Source organism: Rhinichthys klamathensis, unplaced genomic scaffold, assembly GCF_029890125.1.
Source record: "Rhinichthys klamathensis goyatoka isolate OS25496 unplaced genomic scaffold, OSU_Roscu_1.1 h1tg000310l_1, whole genome shotgun sequence".
NCBI classification, from domain to species: Eukaryota; Metazoa; Chordata; class Actinopteri; order Cypriniformes; family Leuciscidae; genus Rhinichthys; species Rhinichthys klamathensis.
The window spans coordinates 453016-469652 of record NW_026606828.1 but is presented as its reverse complement, the minus strand read 5'-3'; the positions used below and the strand labels follow the sequence as shown (position 1 = coordinate 469652).

The 16637-nt window shown below is 37.2% G+C and overlaps 1 protein-coding gene across 4 annotated transcripts; it reads left to right on the top strand.

The window, feature by feature from the left end:
• The first annotated feature begins 5 nt into the window (after window positions 1–5).
• On the top strand, window positions 6–15414 carry ube2q2 (ubiquitin-conjugating enzyme E2Q family member 2). 4 transcript variants are annotated; one of them, XM_056271029.1, is made up of 13 exons: window positions 6–262; window positions 1601–1705; window positions 6529–6651; window positions 7780–7836; window positions 7940–8077; window positions 11225–11309; window positions 11679–11739; window positions 11819–11909; window positions 12022–12080; window positions 12353–12401; window positions 12479–12574; window positions 12657–12723; window positions 12809–15414. In XM_056271029.1, exons 1-13 carry the CDS (start codon window positions 104–106, stop codon window positions 12838–12840), a joined length of 1122 nt encoding a protein of 373 aa, XP_056127004.1. In that variant the 5' UTR covers window positions 6–103; the 3' UTR covers window positions 12841–15414. The 4 variants fall into 4 exon arrangements, with proteins under 4 accessions (XP_056127004.1, XP_056127002.1, XP_056127003.1 ...); XM_056271027.1 differs by having other exon boundaries at window positions 7940–8092; XM_056271028.1 differs by having other exon boundaries at window positions 7937–8077.
• The last annotated feature ends 1223 nt before the right edge of the window (window positions 15415–16637 follow it).

The window sequence follows — 16637 nt, the reverse complement described above, 5'->3', positions numbered from 1 at the left end:
CACACACACACACACACACACTCCCTGGGATCAGCTGCGCGCTCGCAGTATCCGTGCACGTCCCTTCCCCCCGCGGCCTGGCTGCTGATGAGATGAGTGGAAGATGTCGGTGTCGGGGCTCAAGGCCGAATTAAAGTTCCTGGAGTCAATCTTTGATCCAAACCATGAGCGATTCAGAATAATCGACTGGAAACCCGATGAACTGAGCTGCCAGTTTAATGTGACAGGAGAAAAGCTGCTAATTATTCACTGCAACATCACGGTAAGATTCATCAGCCTTGTGTAGCTTACATGCGAACAAGACAAGGCCGAGTGAAATAACATCACCACAACCCCCCTTTGACTCGATTAAAGCCATCATAATGTGAATAAAAGCATTTAGACCGACCAGAATCGATTACATATCCTCAAACGGATGTCAAAATAGCAGATAAACAAGTACCCACTCCTAGCCCGAGCTACATTTAGCCTGCTAGTTGATTAGCTAACAAAGTTAACTGCGTTGGCTCTCGCTTTAACTGTGTTAGCTAAACAAACTCGCCAGCTAATATTCAGGCTTATTTGATCATATCAAACACAAGTTAGTTAAATAAAACGGATAGTTGTTTTATTCCGCGTCGGTGTGGATTTTGCAATTAAGTTAGTTAGCAGGTAATTCGCTTGTGTGCTAATTTAGCAAAATGATACATTAGCTAGCTAAACGACGTTTTGGACAAAATGTTTTTTTGTCCATGTCGTCTTTCTAGACCGACTCTGAGATGCTATTTTTGAATATACATGTTGTAATAAAACCACATATTTTGTGTAAACGGTCAGTTATAATGTTGGCTATCTAATTTAGCAATTAATTAGCTGTTTTGTCGAAGTTCTTCATTTAGCGAGGCCTGTTAAGAAATGCGTAGATTTAAAATGATCCAACTCTATATCCAGTTAAATCTATCGTAATTTTGTTGCAATATAATTATCGTAATTTCTCATTGCTATCATGATTACTAATGGTGTGTGCTAGCGATATTAGCGCATTTCCAAACTTAATAATTTGAGCGATTCCTGACATTTTCACAGCAATTTAGAGGACACGATGTTGAGTGAATATTAAGTCTACTCGATTATCAAGAGGTGTTGTCATAACGTTCACTATCTATGAAAACGCGCTGCATCGCCACTGCAGTGCAACTGGCTGCCGTTGTGGTGTTATTGAGGTCAGTTAGTTCGCTGAGTTTATATTTTGATGTGTGTGGTGCTGTAAGTTCAGTGTGTGTGGTCCTGACAAGCAGAAGCAAATCACGTCGCCATCCTTTTGACCCTCCAATGTTGGGAGGAGATTTGTAAGTAGTGGATGGGAACATAATGTTCAAGTGATTTTACATGGACCACAGGAACATCAGCTCTGACTCACACTCCACTGCACAGGTCTGCTGTGGTCTCTTTTGGGTGTTCATTTAGACGTGTTTGATTAATTGGTTTGGCAGCTGTTGATGTGGCTTCTTATGCAAGTGGCTGAATGGATCCGATCAGACTTCAGTAACCTTGTGAAAGGACAAAGGGTTTGGATGCAATTAGGAAGATGCTGATGTTGTAACTCTTGATATTTTTGTAGGAGTCTTACCCTTCAACGCCACCAATATGGTTCGTTGATTCCGATGACCCAAGTCTGACCGAAGTCCTTGAACGGCTAGAGGATGTCAGAAGAGGCAATACTTTGGTAAGGAGGTTTTTCCGCTATCTGAGATTTCAATGAGATGTGATCATCAAAATGCAACACAAAATAAGTATTTTACTGTACATTACTGTTCAAAAGTTGGTAGTCAGTAGATTTTTTTTTTTAAAGAAATGATTAAGTAAAAAATGCTTTAAATTGATCAGTAATGTGACAGTAAGACTTCTACATATATCTGAATCCTGAAAGACAAATCTATCACGTTTCCACAAAAATATTAAAGTCCCCATGAAGTATTTTGGCTTTTAGTATATGTTAGCCTTAATGTTATCTGTAAGCTAGTGTTCTCCGAAACAATGACAAAATTTACATTTATAAGATATAAGTAGGGATGGGAATTGAAAACCGGTTCTACTCGAGAACCGGTTCTAAGTTTTACGATCCATCGATATTGTATGCCCTCGACGTTAACGAGTCCTCTTATCGATGCTCCTGCTCAGCCATAGTATGTAGGCTACAGACCGTGAACTCACAACTGTCCCTTTTGTCCTTTTATCAAGCACCATAGCACGGCGTCCAAAGCGAATTTTTGTACCGCCAAAGTCTTATTTGATCGGTGAGTAATGTAGATGAACTGCTGCGCTTGTGACAGGGCGCATGTTTAACTGAACGAGCAGAGAGAGAGAGAGAGCCCCGGTCGCGCGCGCGCACTCTCTCTCTTCGGAGCAAGGCGGCTTCACCGTCTCAAAACTAAGCGCTGTCTTGCTCTCTCCCTCGCACATATTAATCAAAATAAACGACACGATGGTAAGGGGAGACTAAAGTTTCATGTGGAGCATTCGGAGATTTGTTTTTCCTGAATTAGGCTACCGCTGGGTGTGAATTGTGCTAAAATACGTTGCCTTATCTTCTCTGTAAAGCGTTCCGCACATTCAGCTGACATAAACCACACTTTAAATAAAACGAAAAAAACTATCCAGTGATGAAATGTTTTCTCTGATGACACATCTTGTGGGATGTCCCAACCGCCGGCACACGTTCGATAATGACACGTCCAATTCGCTAACTAATGATGACTCATTTGAACCGATTCGTTTTAATGAATGGTTAAAACAACTGATCTTTCCAACACTGAACTCACGGTACGTTTAATCGTTGTAGGCCTATAACTAATCGGTAACACTTTACAATAAGGTTCCATTTATTACATAAATTACATAAAAAGTAATCGATAAGAGAATCGTTAAAGAATCGGATCGATGAGCAGAATCGTTAGTGGCATTGATATTGATAAAATCTTATCAATTCCCATCCCTAGATATAAGCGTTCAAAACCGAGTCTCTCACTTCCGCCAATATGGATTAACAATTTTGATGACATCACTCTGTACTTCAGCTTCTCATCACATTTTCTGTCCAATCAAATGCTCTCTAGAAGCTGAAGAGTCCCGCCCCCTGCACCATAAATAGATGCTGAATCTGTGGCTGAAATTGGCCACTTATTCACACAATTACTATTTTCTATATGGTGAATAGCAGATAATGCGTAATAGATAGGAAATGATTCAGACAGTGCAAATATGCTTTCCATTGGGGGGAATGAAGTCTGGTTTTCCGTTAGTTGGACACGAACCGCCGCAGTGCTAACACAGTCGTCTCTGGTCCAGAGTCATGTTAGCACAGAGCAGACCAGAAAACATATATCAGACCCATTTGAATTCGGCACAGAATGCTATATTTTAAAGCTATATGGTGGAGAAACAGTTAGACTCGGCATTATAAACAGCATTGACGAGTAGAAGAGATAACACCAATGCCATGTACACACTTTTCAATCAACACATCCTCAGCATGATTAAGTTCACGGTTTTGCTTTAGTAATAGTTTCATATTAAATCTAAAAGGGAAATCTATTGTCTTCCTGTTTCAGTGGAAATTACGTCAACGCTGTGCATTTCAAGGTACTTCTGTGGGCTTTAAGTAGCACAGCTGTTTGCAACATTTATAATAAGAAAGGTTTCACCAAATCAGCATATTAGAATGATATCTGAAGGATCATGTGACACTGAAGACTGGAGTAATGATGCTGAAAATTTAGCTTTGAATCACAGGAATAAATCTAATTTTAAATTATAGAAAATAAATACATAGAAAAACGTTGATTTAAATTGTAATAATATTTCACAATATTATTGTTAATCAAATAAATGCAGCATGTGAGACTTCCTTCAAAAAAACATTAAAAAAAAATCTTAAATCTAATAAAATTGATTATTTTCAATTCTATTGAACTATTATTTTCACATATTTGTCCGGATCTATTGATTTATTCCAAAAATACATGAAACATGCAATTCGTACACGCAGTGATCTGAAAACCTCTCTATAAAGAACATGTGTTTAAATTAAAACCCATTTCGATATTTCTGGGGAGTTCAGGAAATGAAAAATGTCATGTTGATGCAACTGATTTGATATCATAGAAACAAAAAAACATTGGTATGAAACATTTTTGAAAATACTAATGATTAAAATGTGTACACAGGTGAAAGAGAAATGAAAGAGCTTTTGTTAAATGGTATAGTAGTTTGTCAAATTCATATGAAACCAACAAGAATAGAGAACATTTTCTAAGAGCTTGGCACATTTATTTTAATGCTGAGGTTGCCAACATTTTTACTGTCCCCTCCACAAAATAATTTATTTCAAATAAACCTTAATAAATAAGGTTATGACACCAAAAACTACAAGTATAACTAATATAAATTAAGTATTATTAAAGACAAGTACTTTGTCCTTTGTTGTTTGATTATCATTAAAGCATCTTTAAGCAAATGCACCAATCCAATATACTGTTACACATGCGTTTTATTTTTCAACTGTTTACGTTCACAAGTCATAACCAACTATGTTTATATGGAATCTCACCAAGACACAATTATGTGTGAATTTGTCCATTCAAGCGCACGAAGATGTGAAAGGGAACTCAATTTATTATTCGCACACTGTCTGCACACTGTCTGCACCACAGCTTCCTGGGTGTATGCGCACACAAAACTTCTCAAACAGTGCGCAAGTACTGAATTGAGTTCTCTTTTGTATCGTCTTCCGCTTCCATATTTCAATTGGCAAGGCTTAAAAACATGTGCAAATAATTAATTGAGAAACTTTTGGGTAACATTTTACAATCAGGTTCATTAGTTAATCTTAGTTAACATGAACTGAGAATGAACAATACTACTTCAGCATTTATTAAGCTTAGTTAATTAATATTCATTTCAACATTTACTAATGTTATTAAAATCAAAGGTTGTATTTGTTAACATTAATGTACTGTGAACTAACATGAACAAACAATGAACAGCTGTATTTTTATTCATTAATATTAACAAAGATTAATAAATACTGTAACAAATGTATTGCTCATTGTTAGTACATGTTAGTTAATACAGTAACTAATGTTAACTAATCAACCTTATTGTAAAGTGTTACCTAGGGCTGTGCCGGTAAACTTGACAACCGCACCACCGTGGTTGTAAAGCGCCACCGCAGTGGCTGAGTAGCACCAGCGGTGGTCCTCCAAAACAATTTATTTGGTATGTGAATGCTGTTTTACATGAAAATTATGACAGGAGTACAATACAGAGAATACAGGCTTTGTATTCTGTTTTGCGATCTGGTCTTCCAATTATCAGCTAATTTAACAATAGTCCATTAGTTATTCCATTGGACATGGAATCTCTTGTTTCTTTTGCCAAATCTTCACACACGTCTCACCCATTTTCGCATTAAACGTGTCTTCCTTTGGTTTGCTTTAAAGTAGGCATATTATATTTGCATTCTTTATTAAATAAAGTAGAAAAACATTGTAGGAAAGATAGCCTACCTTTTTACTTGCACGTCATATTCAACACAGTTTGTGCTTGTTATTAGACTTGGTAAGGCGCATCAAGATTGTTTGTAAAGTGCGTTTCACACGTGCGGGTGATTTTAGTTTTGCTTTCTCTGGCAGCTCAAAATCAAACAGCTTAAATTTCTTGCCCTTGTGGAAGATAAGACAAGTAGAAAACATGAATATATATATATATATATATATATATATAAAGAGAGATGGTCTTTCTGCTTGTGTCCTACATCCCTGATCCCTCTCAAAGTGGAGAGCGGTAGGCTTAGGCTATATCACGCGTCTTTGTGTGGAAATATTAAACGAATGTGTTAATTATTTAGCTATTATATTATTTAAGTTAATATTATTTACTGATATTTATTTCAATGCTTTACAGGCTTTAGTGTGATGTTTCATTGACGGAAGTGCTCAAATAAACACGCATGTCTGTTACGAAATGGATGTTTGAGTCTTGTTTATTATTATTATTTTATTTCAATATGTATTTAATTGATGTGTGTGTGTATATATATATATATATATATATATATATATATAACACCCCCCAACCACCGCGCCACTGCCGGTGCTTAGTTCATTACCACGACGGTGGTAAAAAACTGCCACCGTCACAGCCCTAGTGTTACCAACTTTTGTAACAATGCAGCGATGCTTGATGCAGTTCCGTCAACTGTCCCGAGCGTTGATCACGCTGGTGCAGTCCTTATTGTCAAGCCCTGCTTTATAATGCATTGACCCAAATATGATTGTGCCATAATCGTGCAGCCCTAATCCATAATGAACCTAAATCCACATATTGGTCGGTCAGGATGAGACTGGTTTCTTTATCTGAAACACACTTTATCTAGCTTTTTTTTCTTTCTATGTGACCCAATGCTTTATAGTAGATCAGCTGTTTTATATTAGTTAGTTTTTCTCTAATGAAGTTCCTCACCAGTTGTTACCACTTTTTCTTATGCAGCTCCTACAGCAGCTGAAAAGGCTGATCTGTGATTTATGCCGACTCTATAACCTGCCCCAGCATCCTGATGTGGAGATGCTGGATCAGCCTCTTCCTGCTGGACCCATCAGTCAAGACAAGAAGGTAGCCCAAATCAGACCTACATAGCCTTCTTACCCCTTCCTTTTCCCCTGTTTTTAATAGAGTTGTTCCGATTCCGATACTAGTATCGGAAATGCCGCCGATACCAATAAAAATTCTGGTATCGGCGAGTACTTCTATCCGCGTACCGATCCGATACCATTTTCTTAAACAATAACTAGTTATGCAAGCTAGCTTTGCGTAACGCTGCAAATCGGAGCTCAATTCTTCTTCGCTGCTCTAAACAGTGGTTGCTTGTGGCAACACAGGAAGTCGTGCTGTTGCCACACAAGCAACCACTGTTTAGAGCAGCGAAGAAGAAAGCGCGCGATAGCAGTATGTCCGCTGTTTAGCAGTATTTCAGACTGGACAACCAGGTAGTAAAACGCCGACATGTCTCATATGCCATACTGCAATTTCGAGGGGTGGAACAAGTATTAGCAACTTCAAGTAACACAGAGTAACCCCGCAAAACACGATTACACAGGCAAGGGCAGAGAAGGATGAGCCGCGCCAGAATCAACTATCTCTGAAAGCTTCATTCAAACGATCATAAATATAACCGATACAACATGTAAGTTATTAAGTTTATTATTCTGGATGACCAGCCGATGTCAAAACTGAAATGCCGTTTATTTAACAAAACTGTTTATGGACCTTAAATTATAAAGAGATAATTTTCTTATATTATTCATATATCATTTTTTTAGATTCCTAGATTTATTTGTTGCACTTTTTTTTATACAGTTATATATTGTAAATCTAAAATACCTTTTTTCAGTTTACAGTATTAGATGTGTGGCTGCATTTTAAGTTCTTTTTCATTTAAGAAAGATAAATAATATATTGCTGTGAAATGTATGTCAGATAATAAAAATACTCTAGTTCACTCTATGTATTTGTTCATGTTTAATTAAGGGATAAGTCTGAAGCACACCATAAAATAATTCTATCAATTCATACAATACTGTACAGACCCAGGTATCGGATCGGTATTGGGTATAGGCTGATACCCTGTGTCCAGGTATCGGAATCGGTATCGGGAAGGGAAAAAGGGTATCGGAACATCTCTAGTTTTTAAGGTGTGTTTGAGCTGATGTAAACTTTGTTTCATGTTCTTGTTGTTCCCAGCATGGAACAACTGATGAAGTGACATCAGAAGAGGAGGAGGAAGAGGAAATGGCAGAGGTATTAAGCTTTGGGGGATGCAAAGGCTTCTTTATGATTACAGTTACGACGAAAAGACTAGATGACACCTAACACGTTCTTTTGTTTGTTGCTGTGGCAGCAGGATATTGAAGATCTAGACCACTATGACATGAAAGAGGAACCGGTCGATGGGAAAAAGTCGGAGGACGATGGCATCGAGAAGGAGAATCTGGCAATTCTGGAGAAAATCCGAAAGAACCAGAGGCAGGACCACTTGAACGTAAGTGTCCATTCGGTAAGGTACCCTTTTTATTTAACTTTGGGGTTGGGTGGAGCACTTAAAAAAGCAGCTTTTTTGATTGATGCAAAATAGCACTGATAACCAGGGTTTTTTCTACTGGCCTAGTCGGGGCAGTGGTTGACATTTTTACTTGCCCTGCCAAAATTTTCACTGGCACCCACAACAAAAGTAATAAATAAATAAAATAAAAAAGGGCTAGTTATTGTTTTAGTTGTTTTTGATCCATGTAACCTTAATAGATAAGGTTATGACACTAAAAACTACTAGCCTAACTCATATAAATTTGAAATATTGTTAAAGACAGTCAGTTATAAAATAAGAACAAATCAAATTATGAGCAATAGCACAAATAAATACAACAGAACAAACGTATACAAATGAAATAAACAGTGCTTTTCAGGTTTTTCATGTAGATCGAAATTAGATTTTCAGGTACAGAAATAGTAATACATCTCACTGTATAAATATAGATGAACCCTTATTACAGTAATTCAGTCTGTCTTTCAATTTTCTGTCTTTTGTTTGATTAACATATAATAACAGACAGCAGCAGTAATATTAGGCACCTGTCACTGTAAGAGCTGCACGGATCCAATATTTACACATGCATCTTCTCATGTTTATGCTCACTTAAGACTAGGGTTGGGAATCGTGATAATTTTTTCGGTTCCGGTTCCGATTCCGCCAAACGATTCCGGTTCCGGTTCCCATTCAATAAAAATTATTAAAACAACTAATACAAATAGTAGTACGGGGAAAATACACAATCCTTTTTGTGTTTTATATCTAATACTTGTCAAATGAGTTTAACAGACTGGCAATGTCAACAAATGCAACATATTATTTAGCAATAATTTTTTCTGAAGGAAAATAAAAAATGTTGCATTGTCAAGGATAATTTGGGACCTCTCCTATATCTTATTGTATCTCCAGCAGTGGAATACCCTCTCAGAAGGGGTAGAATATGCTTGAACACACATGTAAGATCCAGACAGGTGAAACATAATATTTTTAAAATCGGTTTGAATGATTGATTCATAAAAACTTAACTTGTTTCCTTACTGGATTAAAGTGCTCTAGCAGTTAATAAACAGAAATGCATGCGTCTTGCGGAAGAACATTGTAGCCGGAGCTACTTCTCTATGTTTATGTCTATGACGCGGGTGAGTCACGCAGGCACTGGGCTACTCTGCAGCAGTGCCGAACCGACCAGTGTAAAGTAGTCCGAGTCTTACGACTTACCGTAGTGATTCAGGATAAGACAAAAACACGTTTTGAAAAAAGGCATTCATGATGTAATCGCTCATTATGTACATTTTGTAAATTCTGAAGCGAATTTTCGTTATTTGAAGCGACTTTCAAAAGGTGATTAACTGTTTTGGTTGCTACAGTAGACATCAGTGTTTATCCTCGAACTATAAACTTTTATCTCAGTACTTCTGTGATCATTTGAATATTTTTAACACAGAAATATCGATACTGTGTTGTTGAAAAGACTGAAAGTAAAGCTAGCTGTTTCATGTAGAACTGCTCTCTCTGGGTCAGCGACAGCGCAAACTGATTTGAATGTCCCGGTGTGAAGTTTTTGTCATTTAGGAATAAGATCGCGTGGGTGTTTGAATCGAGATCGTTTAAAGATTAATGGCACAGCTCTACTGTCTTTATTCTCTCTCTCTGCGTTGATATCTGACGCAAAAAAAAAAAAAGTAACTTGTTATACGAAAAGCGCGAGGGACAGTGCATTCATTACAATTTTAATATTCATGTGGTGAGACGTCGCTATTAAAGGATAAGCTCCCAGCACTTCGTCCACACATCGCATCAGAACCGTTTTCGGAACCGAAACTCAGGAATTTCGCACGGTTCCGGTATTTTTTAAAAAACACTACCGGTTCTGCATAAGAACCGGTTCTTGGTTCCCAACCCTACTTAAGACACAACCGACTATGTTTACGATGATTCTCGACAAGGTTGGCATTTTGACATCATTTTGTGTGAATTAGGGCTGGGTGATATGGCCAAAAAATTTCTGTATTTTTTGGGTGAATGGCGATATACGGTATATATCTCTGTATTTTCTATGTTTTTGTACTTGGATGATAAAATCTGTATTTATTTAAAAAAAAAAAATTTTTATTGCATATCCTGCCCAATATTGTCCTACAAACAGTGTTCATATTGAAGGCTATGAAAACAACTAGCCTATAGCATAGTCTAATGTTATATATATATTATGTGCAAAAATGGGTTAAAATCACATTAAATTCTAACATTGTAACATTACAATCTAAAAACAAAAATAATGATTTTAAAGTCACTAAACTAAAAAATAAATAAAAACAAGAGCACAGATTGATTAACCTACATTTGATAACCACATTACAATAGTCACTATACAGTTACTGCTATCATATAAATACACTCACTTGTAGGTTGAAAATTCTACATGTGGCAAATTTATTATCCAACAATTATTTTAGCAATATGAATGCTCACTGTCTGATTTTCGCGCATGCGCGCGGCGGCGCTCGCTCACGGGAATCTGTGAAGTTTAGCGGAGATTCACTCCTGACAGCAAAGTGGAAATATTTGCATGAGTTTCTAACATTTACAGATGAGGAATATACCTGTGAAATGTAAGTTATGCACTGAGGAAAGCACTACATCTCAAACACATTAAACAGCACAAGTATCGATCGGTCAGCACGTCTGCCAGAGCAAGCCGCTTTAAACTATACGTGTTATCTTACCAGTTATTTTAAAGCCCTTAACATAAAGCTCGTCTCATGTGTAGGACAAATTGAATAATGCACGTTCCTGTCCACCGCTATTTTTCAGATGCGCTCGTATCAAACTACTGTATATCGATATAAACAGTATTGTCTCATTCGCAAGTGACCGTTCCGTCAATTCAGAAAGACACTTTGAGCCAGAGCCCTGCTACTCTATCCTCCTTGTGTTGTGTAATATAATGCAATAAAGCAAATGATTTGGTTTATTTACAAGTTGGGTCAGCTTTTTCAATGAACAAATTCTGTCATTTATCCACTGAAGAATAATTTGAAAGATTGCGCCTTGTAGTGCTGTATATGTTCCCTAAATGCTGTTTTTCCTAAACCCTCTTAGGGTGCAGTGTCCGGTTCAGTTCAGGCCTCTGACCGCCTCATGAAGGAACTCAGGGAGATCTATAGATCACAGAGTTATAAGACAGGTAATTTCAGTTTTGATCTTTCCATGTGTCTGTTCCAAACCTTCATACTGCCTGAGTAGGCTGTTGCCTTCTAAGTGAACAACTTACCTGTAATTTAGAACAGTTCCCTTGCCCATTTTCTTTTTTTTTAGTTTTTTTTGCTTTGTCTGCCATCACAACACATTTCTGAGATTGCCTTCTCCACAAAGTATGTGATCTGATCTTGGAATCTGGCCACATTTTAAGTAGCTTCACTTTCGGAGCTGCCACTTTTACGTCAGGAGTGCACCTTAAAATGGTTTTGAAAATGATTTTTATCTTGTTCTAGTGAAAGGACTGTTACAGATCTGTATGATCTGTTCGTTTACTCTTCCATTGTGTCGTTTCCAGGTATCTATTCAGTGGAGTTAGTCAATGATAGCCTGTATGAGTGGCATGTCAAGTTAAGGACGTAAGTATGGTTGCACAACATATGAAATAACATATAGGCTGATGATGGTTTAACTGAAAATCATTCTTCCGTGTTTAAGTGTTGACCCGGACAGTCCGTTACACAGCGACTTGCAGGTTTTGAAGGAAAAAGAAGGCATGGACTACATTCTGCTCAATTTCTCTTATAAAGTTAGTGTTGTTTTGTTTCGTTTTTGTACCAAAAAAATACAGATTGAAGATAATTTGATTGAAAGGCAAGATTACGCAACTGAAGTTTTGTTTTCTTTCTTTCTGATGGCAGGATAACTTTCCTTTTGATCCTCCCTTTGTACGGGTTGTGTCTCCTGTCCTGTCTGGAGGGTGAGCACCTGTCTATTGCCAGTATTAATATTTACATTTAAAGACTTGCACTTATGTTTGTATAGATTTCTATAGAACACTTATGCATGTTAGAATGCACAGTCATACAGTTTTCAATTATTAATTCATGTTGTTTTACATTAAGCTTTTAATTTCTTGAAAATGTATTTCTTAAAAATATAAAATATGAGTTATACAAATAATGTTAATTTTCAGAATCACAGTTTGGTAGAAATAAATAGTAATTTGATTTGTCCTTTTTTCTCATCCAGCTATGTTCTTGGAGGAGGAGCCTTGTGTATGGAGCTACTCACAAAACAGGTTTGAATTCACTTTAAGGTTTAACTATTGAAATAAATCTGAAATAAAATCAATCTAATCTGTGGCGTTGATCATAGGGCTGGAGCAGTGCCTACTCAATAGAGTCAGTCATCATGCAAATCAATGCCACCTTAGTCAAAGGGAAAGCCAGAGTGCAATTTGGAGCAAATAAGGTTTGTCTGGCCGCCTCATGATCAGAGACCAAAAATATTTGCTTGCAGAAATACGGACCCTTTCCCTTTTGTTTTTGTGCAGAATCAATACAATCTTGCCAGAGCACAACAGTCATACAAATCATTGGTTCAGATTCATGAAAAGAATGGTAGGTGGAGAAACTACAAAATGAGGTACAGAATTAATGCGCTTTGAACTGCTCTCAGATGTGTTTTCTGATGTTTTTCCTCTAGGCTGGTACACACCTCCTAAAGAAGATGGCTAGTAGAAGAATCGCTCCACTTGCACACTGCAAACATGGGATGTCTGGTCAAACCTTTGCTTTATTTTACTAATGTTTTTCACCTCTTCAGCTTGAGACGTGTAAGTTGAAACCATCAAGGGGACACGTTCTCTCGCTGTCTGGAATGCTCGGAAATTTGCATCGTCCTTTATCTCCTGCAAGGCTGGACTCTTTGACCATATCCCGTGACATCTGGATTTATGTCTGTTTCTCATGCGTCTCTCTCTCTCTCTCATATTCATATTCATTCTTTCTTTCTATACTGATGGGACTTTAAGAGCCTTGGTACTAATAAGGCATCTAACATGGCGTCAAAATGGTCTGATCAGAGAAAGATGTGTTTTTCTTTTCTTTCTCTACTTTTTGTTGCTTCCTCCTCACTTTTACTGGAGCATGGCTCTGTTCAGGATTATTACATAGATGGAGATGCCCAATGAAGATGCTGGATCTGATCCTCTCTGTCTGCTTTTAAAGGACGTTCTTATGGCCATGGACTTTAAATGATGGTTTACTGAACTTAAAACAGGATATGGATGCAACTAGAGACAATGTGAAGACAATGTGCCACTGCTCTTGTATCTATAGAGACCCCCACCCCATGCATTTTGAGTTAACATGTACTGGTACATTAAATGCTGATGTTGTTGAAGAATCATTATTTGCCACAATTATATGCGCAAGCTTCTTAAGCAACCCCTGATATTAATGATAACGTCGAGGACGAGAAGAAAGGGCGTTTATACGACTCTAGCTCCAGATCTCGTTCGGATGAACTCCACTCAGTTTCCTTGCGCTCGCTTTTAGCATGTGGCTGATCTGAACAATAATGGACAAATGCAAGCTTTGGCTTTGAAAAGGCGAAGTGGATCTTGCCGTGGCTCCATAGTTGAACAGAGCTCCACTTGTATACTTGTAAATGGATTTGAGGCGTCTTAAATGTGGTGTTTATGTGAAGTGGGGGAATTATCAGAGTTGTTTTCACCTGAGGACTTTTTTGGACTCGAAATGGGGGGAAAAGGTTGATGTTTCTCAAAATAACTGGGGTAATATCTTAAAAATTGTATTTATATAAGTGATATGAACATAACTCTTTTTTTTTTTTTTGTTCCCACCCTTAATTGTTATTTCCTGTTTTGAAAGATGTTCATAATTTCTGCTCCATTAAAACAGCTGTTACAGATTGAGACATTTGAGGTTTACATTACTAATGGACCTCTCATGATCAGCAGTACTTAAACCGAGAGTTTTTCAATACTGTCAGTTTTATTTTGTGAGCATCGATGGATTCAAGAGCGCAAATAATACTCTTCTCATAGCACAACACTAAAAGAGCACTGTTTCTTTCCATGCCCGATGGACAAATCATACAAAACTCAAGGCATTGTTTATTTTACCTCTCGGATTTCAACGTCCAGTATAAAGTCTTAACGTTACCGGCGAAAGAGAACTGGTCAAAATACACCATACCTCCCTATTTTTTTTGTCTTTGTTTTGGACTGTATTATAAAACTGGCTGTCGAAGGCTCGCGCATGTGAAGGCGTCTTGCAGTTTCCATTTAAAAACTCAGGAAAATCCATTTTGTTAGAAAATGCTTTTTCGGTCCGTTTGCTCTACCTATCCACTTCAAGGACTTTCTTTAGTTCCCGAAAGCAAAGAAGGATTGTTTTAACAGCTTCCTGTGGCCTCTATTTAGTGTTTTATGATGGGGCTTGGTTCCATCGTAAGAAGTGTTAAAGGCCATATGTGATTGGACGACTCTGGCTATAAAAATGCATCAGATTTCCATTGTGTTTACTGAATTTGAGTGCTCAATCAAATGTAACTTATGTTTTTGTTGTTTCTCACCCCTCTGACTTCAACTTTTTCCAGTTGTAAATATTTTGGGGCATTTGGGTTTAGTATTTGCACAGAATGTTGTGATTGTGCCTCTTGGATCAGTCCTGAGTTTGAACTTCCATAACAGGCAGGCTCTTGGATACGTATTCCGTATTATCTTTAACATGGATGCAAATGTAATCTTTTACTCCAATCACATGTAAATGTAATTCAAGAGAGCCATTACAGCAGGAATGTCTTGAGTAACTCAAGGGTCTGCTTTGCGAGTAATTGCTGCTGTCTTGTTTCAGAGATGAGCTCGGTCTTGGGTTTTCATCGGTGAGATTTGAAAAGGCAGACCTTTCCGACTGATGTTCCTTTTAGGGGGTTATTCATCTCAGAAGTACATCTGCGTTCTCTGAGTTGTTGACTTGGGCTTGTCTGCGTTGACCAAGATTTCTGTGACTGATTAGTCTTTCTTCTTTCCTTGTCCGAACAGTAATGACTTGTTTGTTTTTTGTTTTCACACCGAACGTGAACCTCACATTAACTAATAACAAAGCTCGTCTCTGGTGCCATTTCACGGAATGGTTCTTAAAGCTCACACTGTTGGCATGCTTTCTGGGGTGTTTTTTTTTTTTTTCGTTTTTTTTTTTTTTTTTCATTATAAGAGAATTTTGACCATGTACAGTATATTTGTAAACTTGCATCAAGTTTATGAATAAAGAATTTTACGAGGAGCCTTGTTGGGGAATCTGTGAGTGATCTGGTTGATGCATTTCGAGAACTTCAATTTTCATTAAAGGCACAATATGTAAAATTCAAAAATGTTTTCAATTTTGTTGACGTGTACTTGCATTATCCCAAATGTTTCCAAAAATGTTTAAATCCAGAGAAATTAGCAATTTTAAACAGTGTAATGTCCCGTGTCATTGCGTCATCTGTTAATGACATCATATTCGCGTTACCCTTTCGATTTCCATGAGAAACATCAAAATCGCTGTATAATGTTTTATTAGACAGGTGAGCAACTGTTTGGACACATTTATCAACCCAGAGAACTAATCTTGTTTTATAGCTCAACACCGTCTTATTTGAATCTCGTTTTCTTGATTTACCGCGAGTAACACGTTTGTACCCAAAATGTTGATCAGACAACACTATTTTGTCAAGTGCCTAACATGCACTGTAAAAAAGGATTGCTGTGATTATTTATCACAACTTAAAGTATGTTCATGCTTGACTTAAAATATTAAGTTTAGTTAAGTAGGATATTTAAGTTCTCAACTAAATTTAAGTGGCATAATCTAAGAAGAGCTTTATTTGTAGGAACAGTAATACAGCATTTTCTCCACAACACAATGTTTTAACATTAATTAAATGCCATTAAGCAACACAAGCTTTTAGTAATATGAAATTCTAATATCGATCTTGCATACTGCAGTGTGCAACAAGTGTCTCGTACTAGAGCGAACGCACATGTAATGTTATAACTTTCAATACAAACCAATGTATTTTAGTATGATTGTTTTTACCAAGTAAAACAGCGCTGTTACCCCATAATTTTAATTAGTCAAATAAAGTGACCTCTATGAGTAGTAATCCAGCACTTCAAGTAGTAATTCACAGTAATTCGGCTGTTCCATTAGAATGAGATAAAATCAAACGTAACTGTAACAAATTTTGTTAAATGAAACTTTAATCGCAAAACATGCATAAACACCAAAACTAAAGGAGTGGCGGCGGCCGACTGTGGCATATAAGCGTAATAAAAACAGCTACGTGAAATGTCCCTGAACTTTAAAAAGCCTTTATGATTGTAGAACTTGTAATTACAACATGTAAACTCTGAGAGCTACGACTTGTACCACCTGACCACATCAGATTTAAGGTGTGTTCAACCGATCAATATATGACATCAAAGTACATCGAGAGCCACTCAAAAGCACACGGAGCTTTATTT

Bases quoted from the DNA above. Each gene is read 5' to 3' on its own strand.
- ube2q2 (XM_056271026.1), top strand. From the start codon at position 104: ATGTCGGTGTCGGGGCTCAAGGCCGAATTAAAGTTCCTGGAGTCAATC. The intron at 263-1,600 runs GTAAGATTCATC...ATATTTTTGTAG, and splicing joins TTATTCACTGCAACATCACG to GAGTCTTACCCTTCAACGCC. The intron at 6,652-7,779 runs GTAGCCCAAATC...TGTTGTTCCCAG, and splicing joins CCATCAGTCAAGACAAGAAG to CATGGAACAACTGATGAAGT.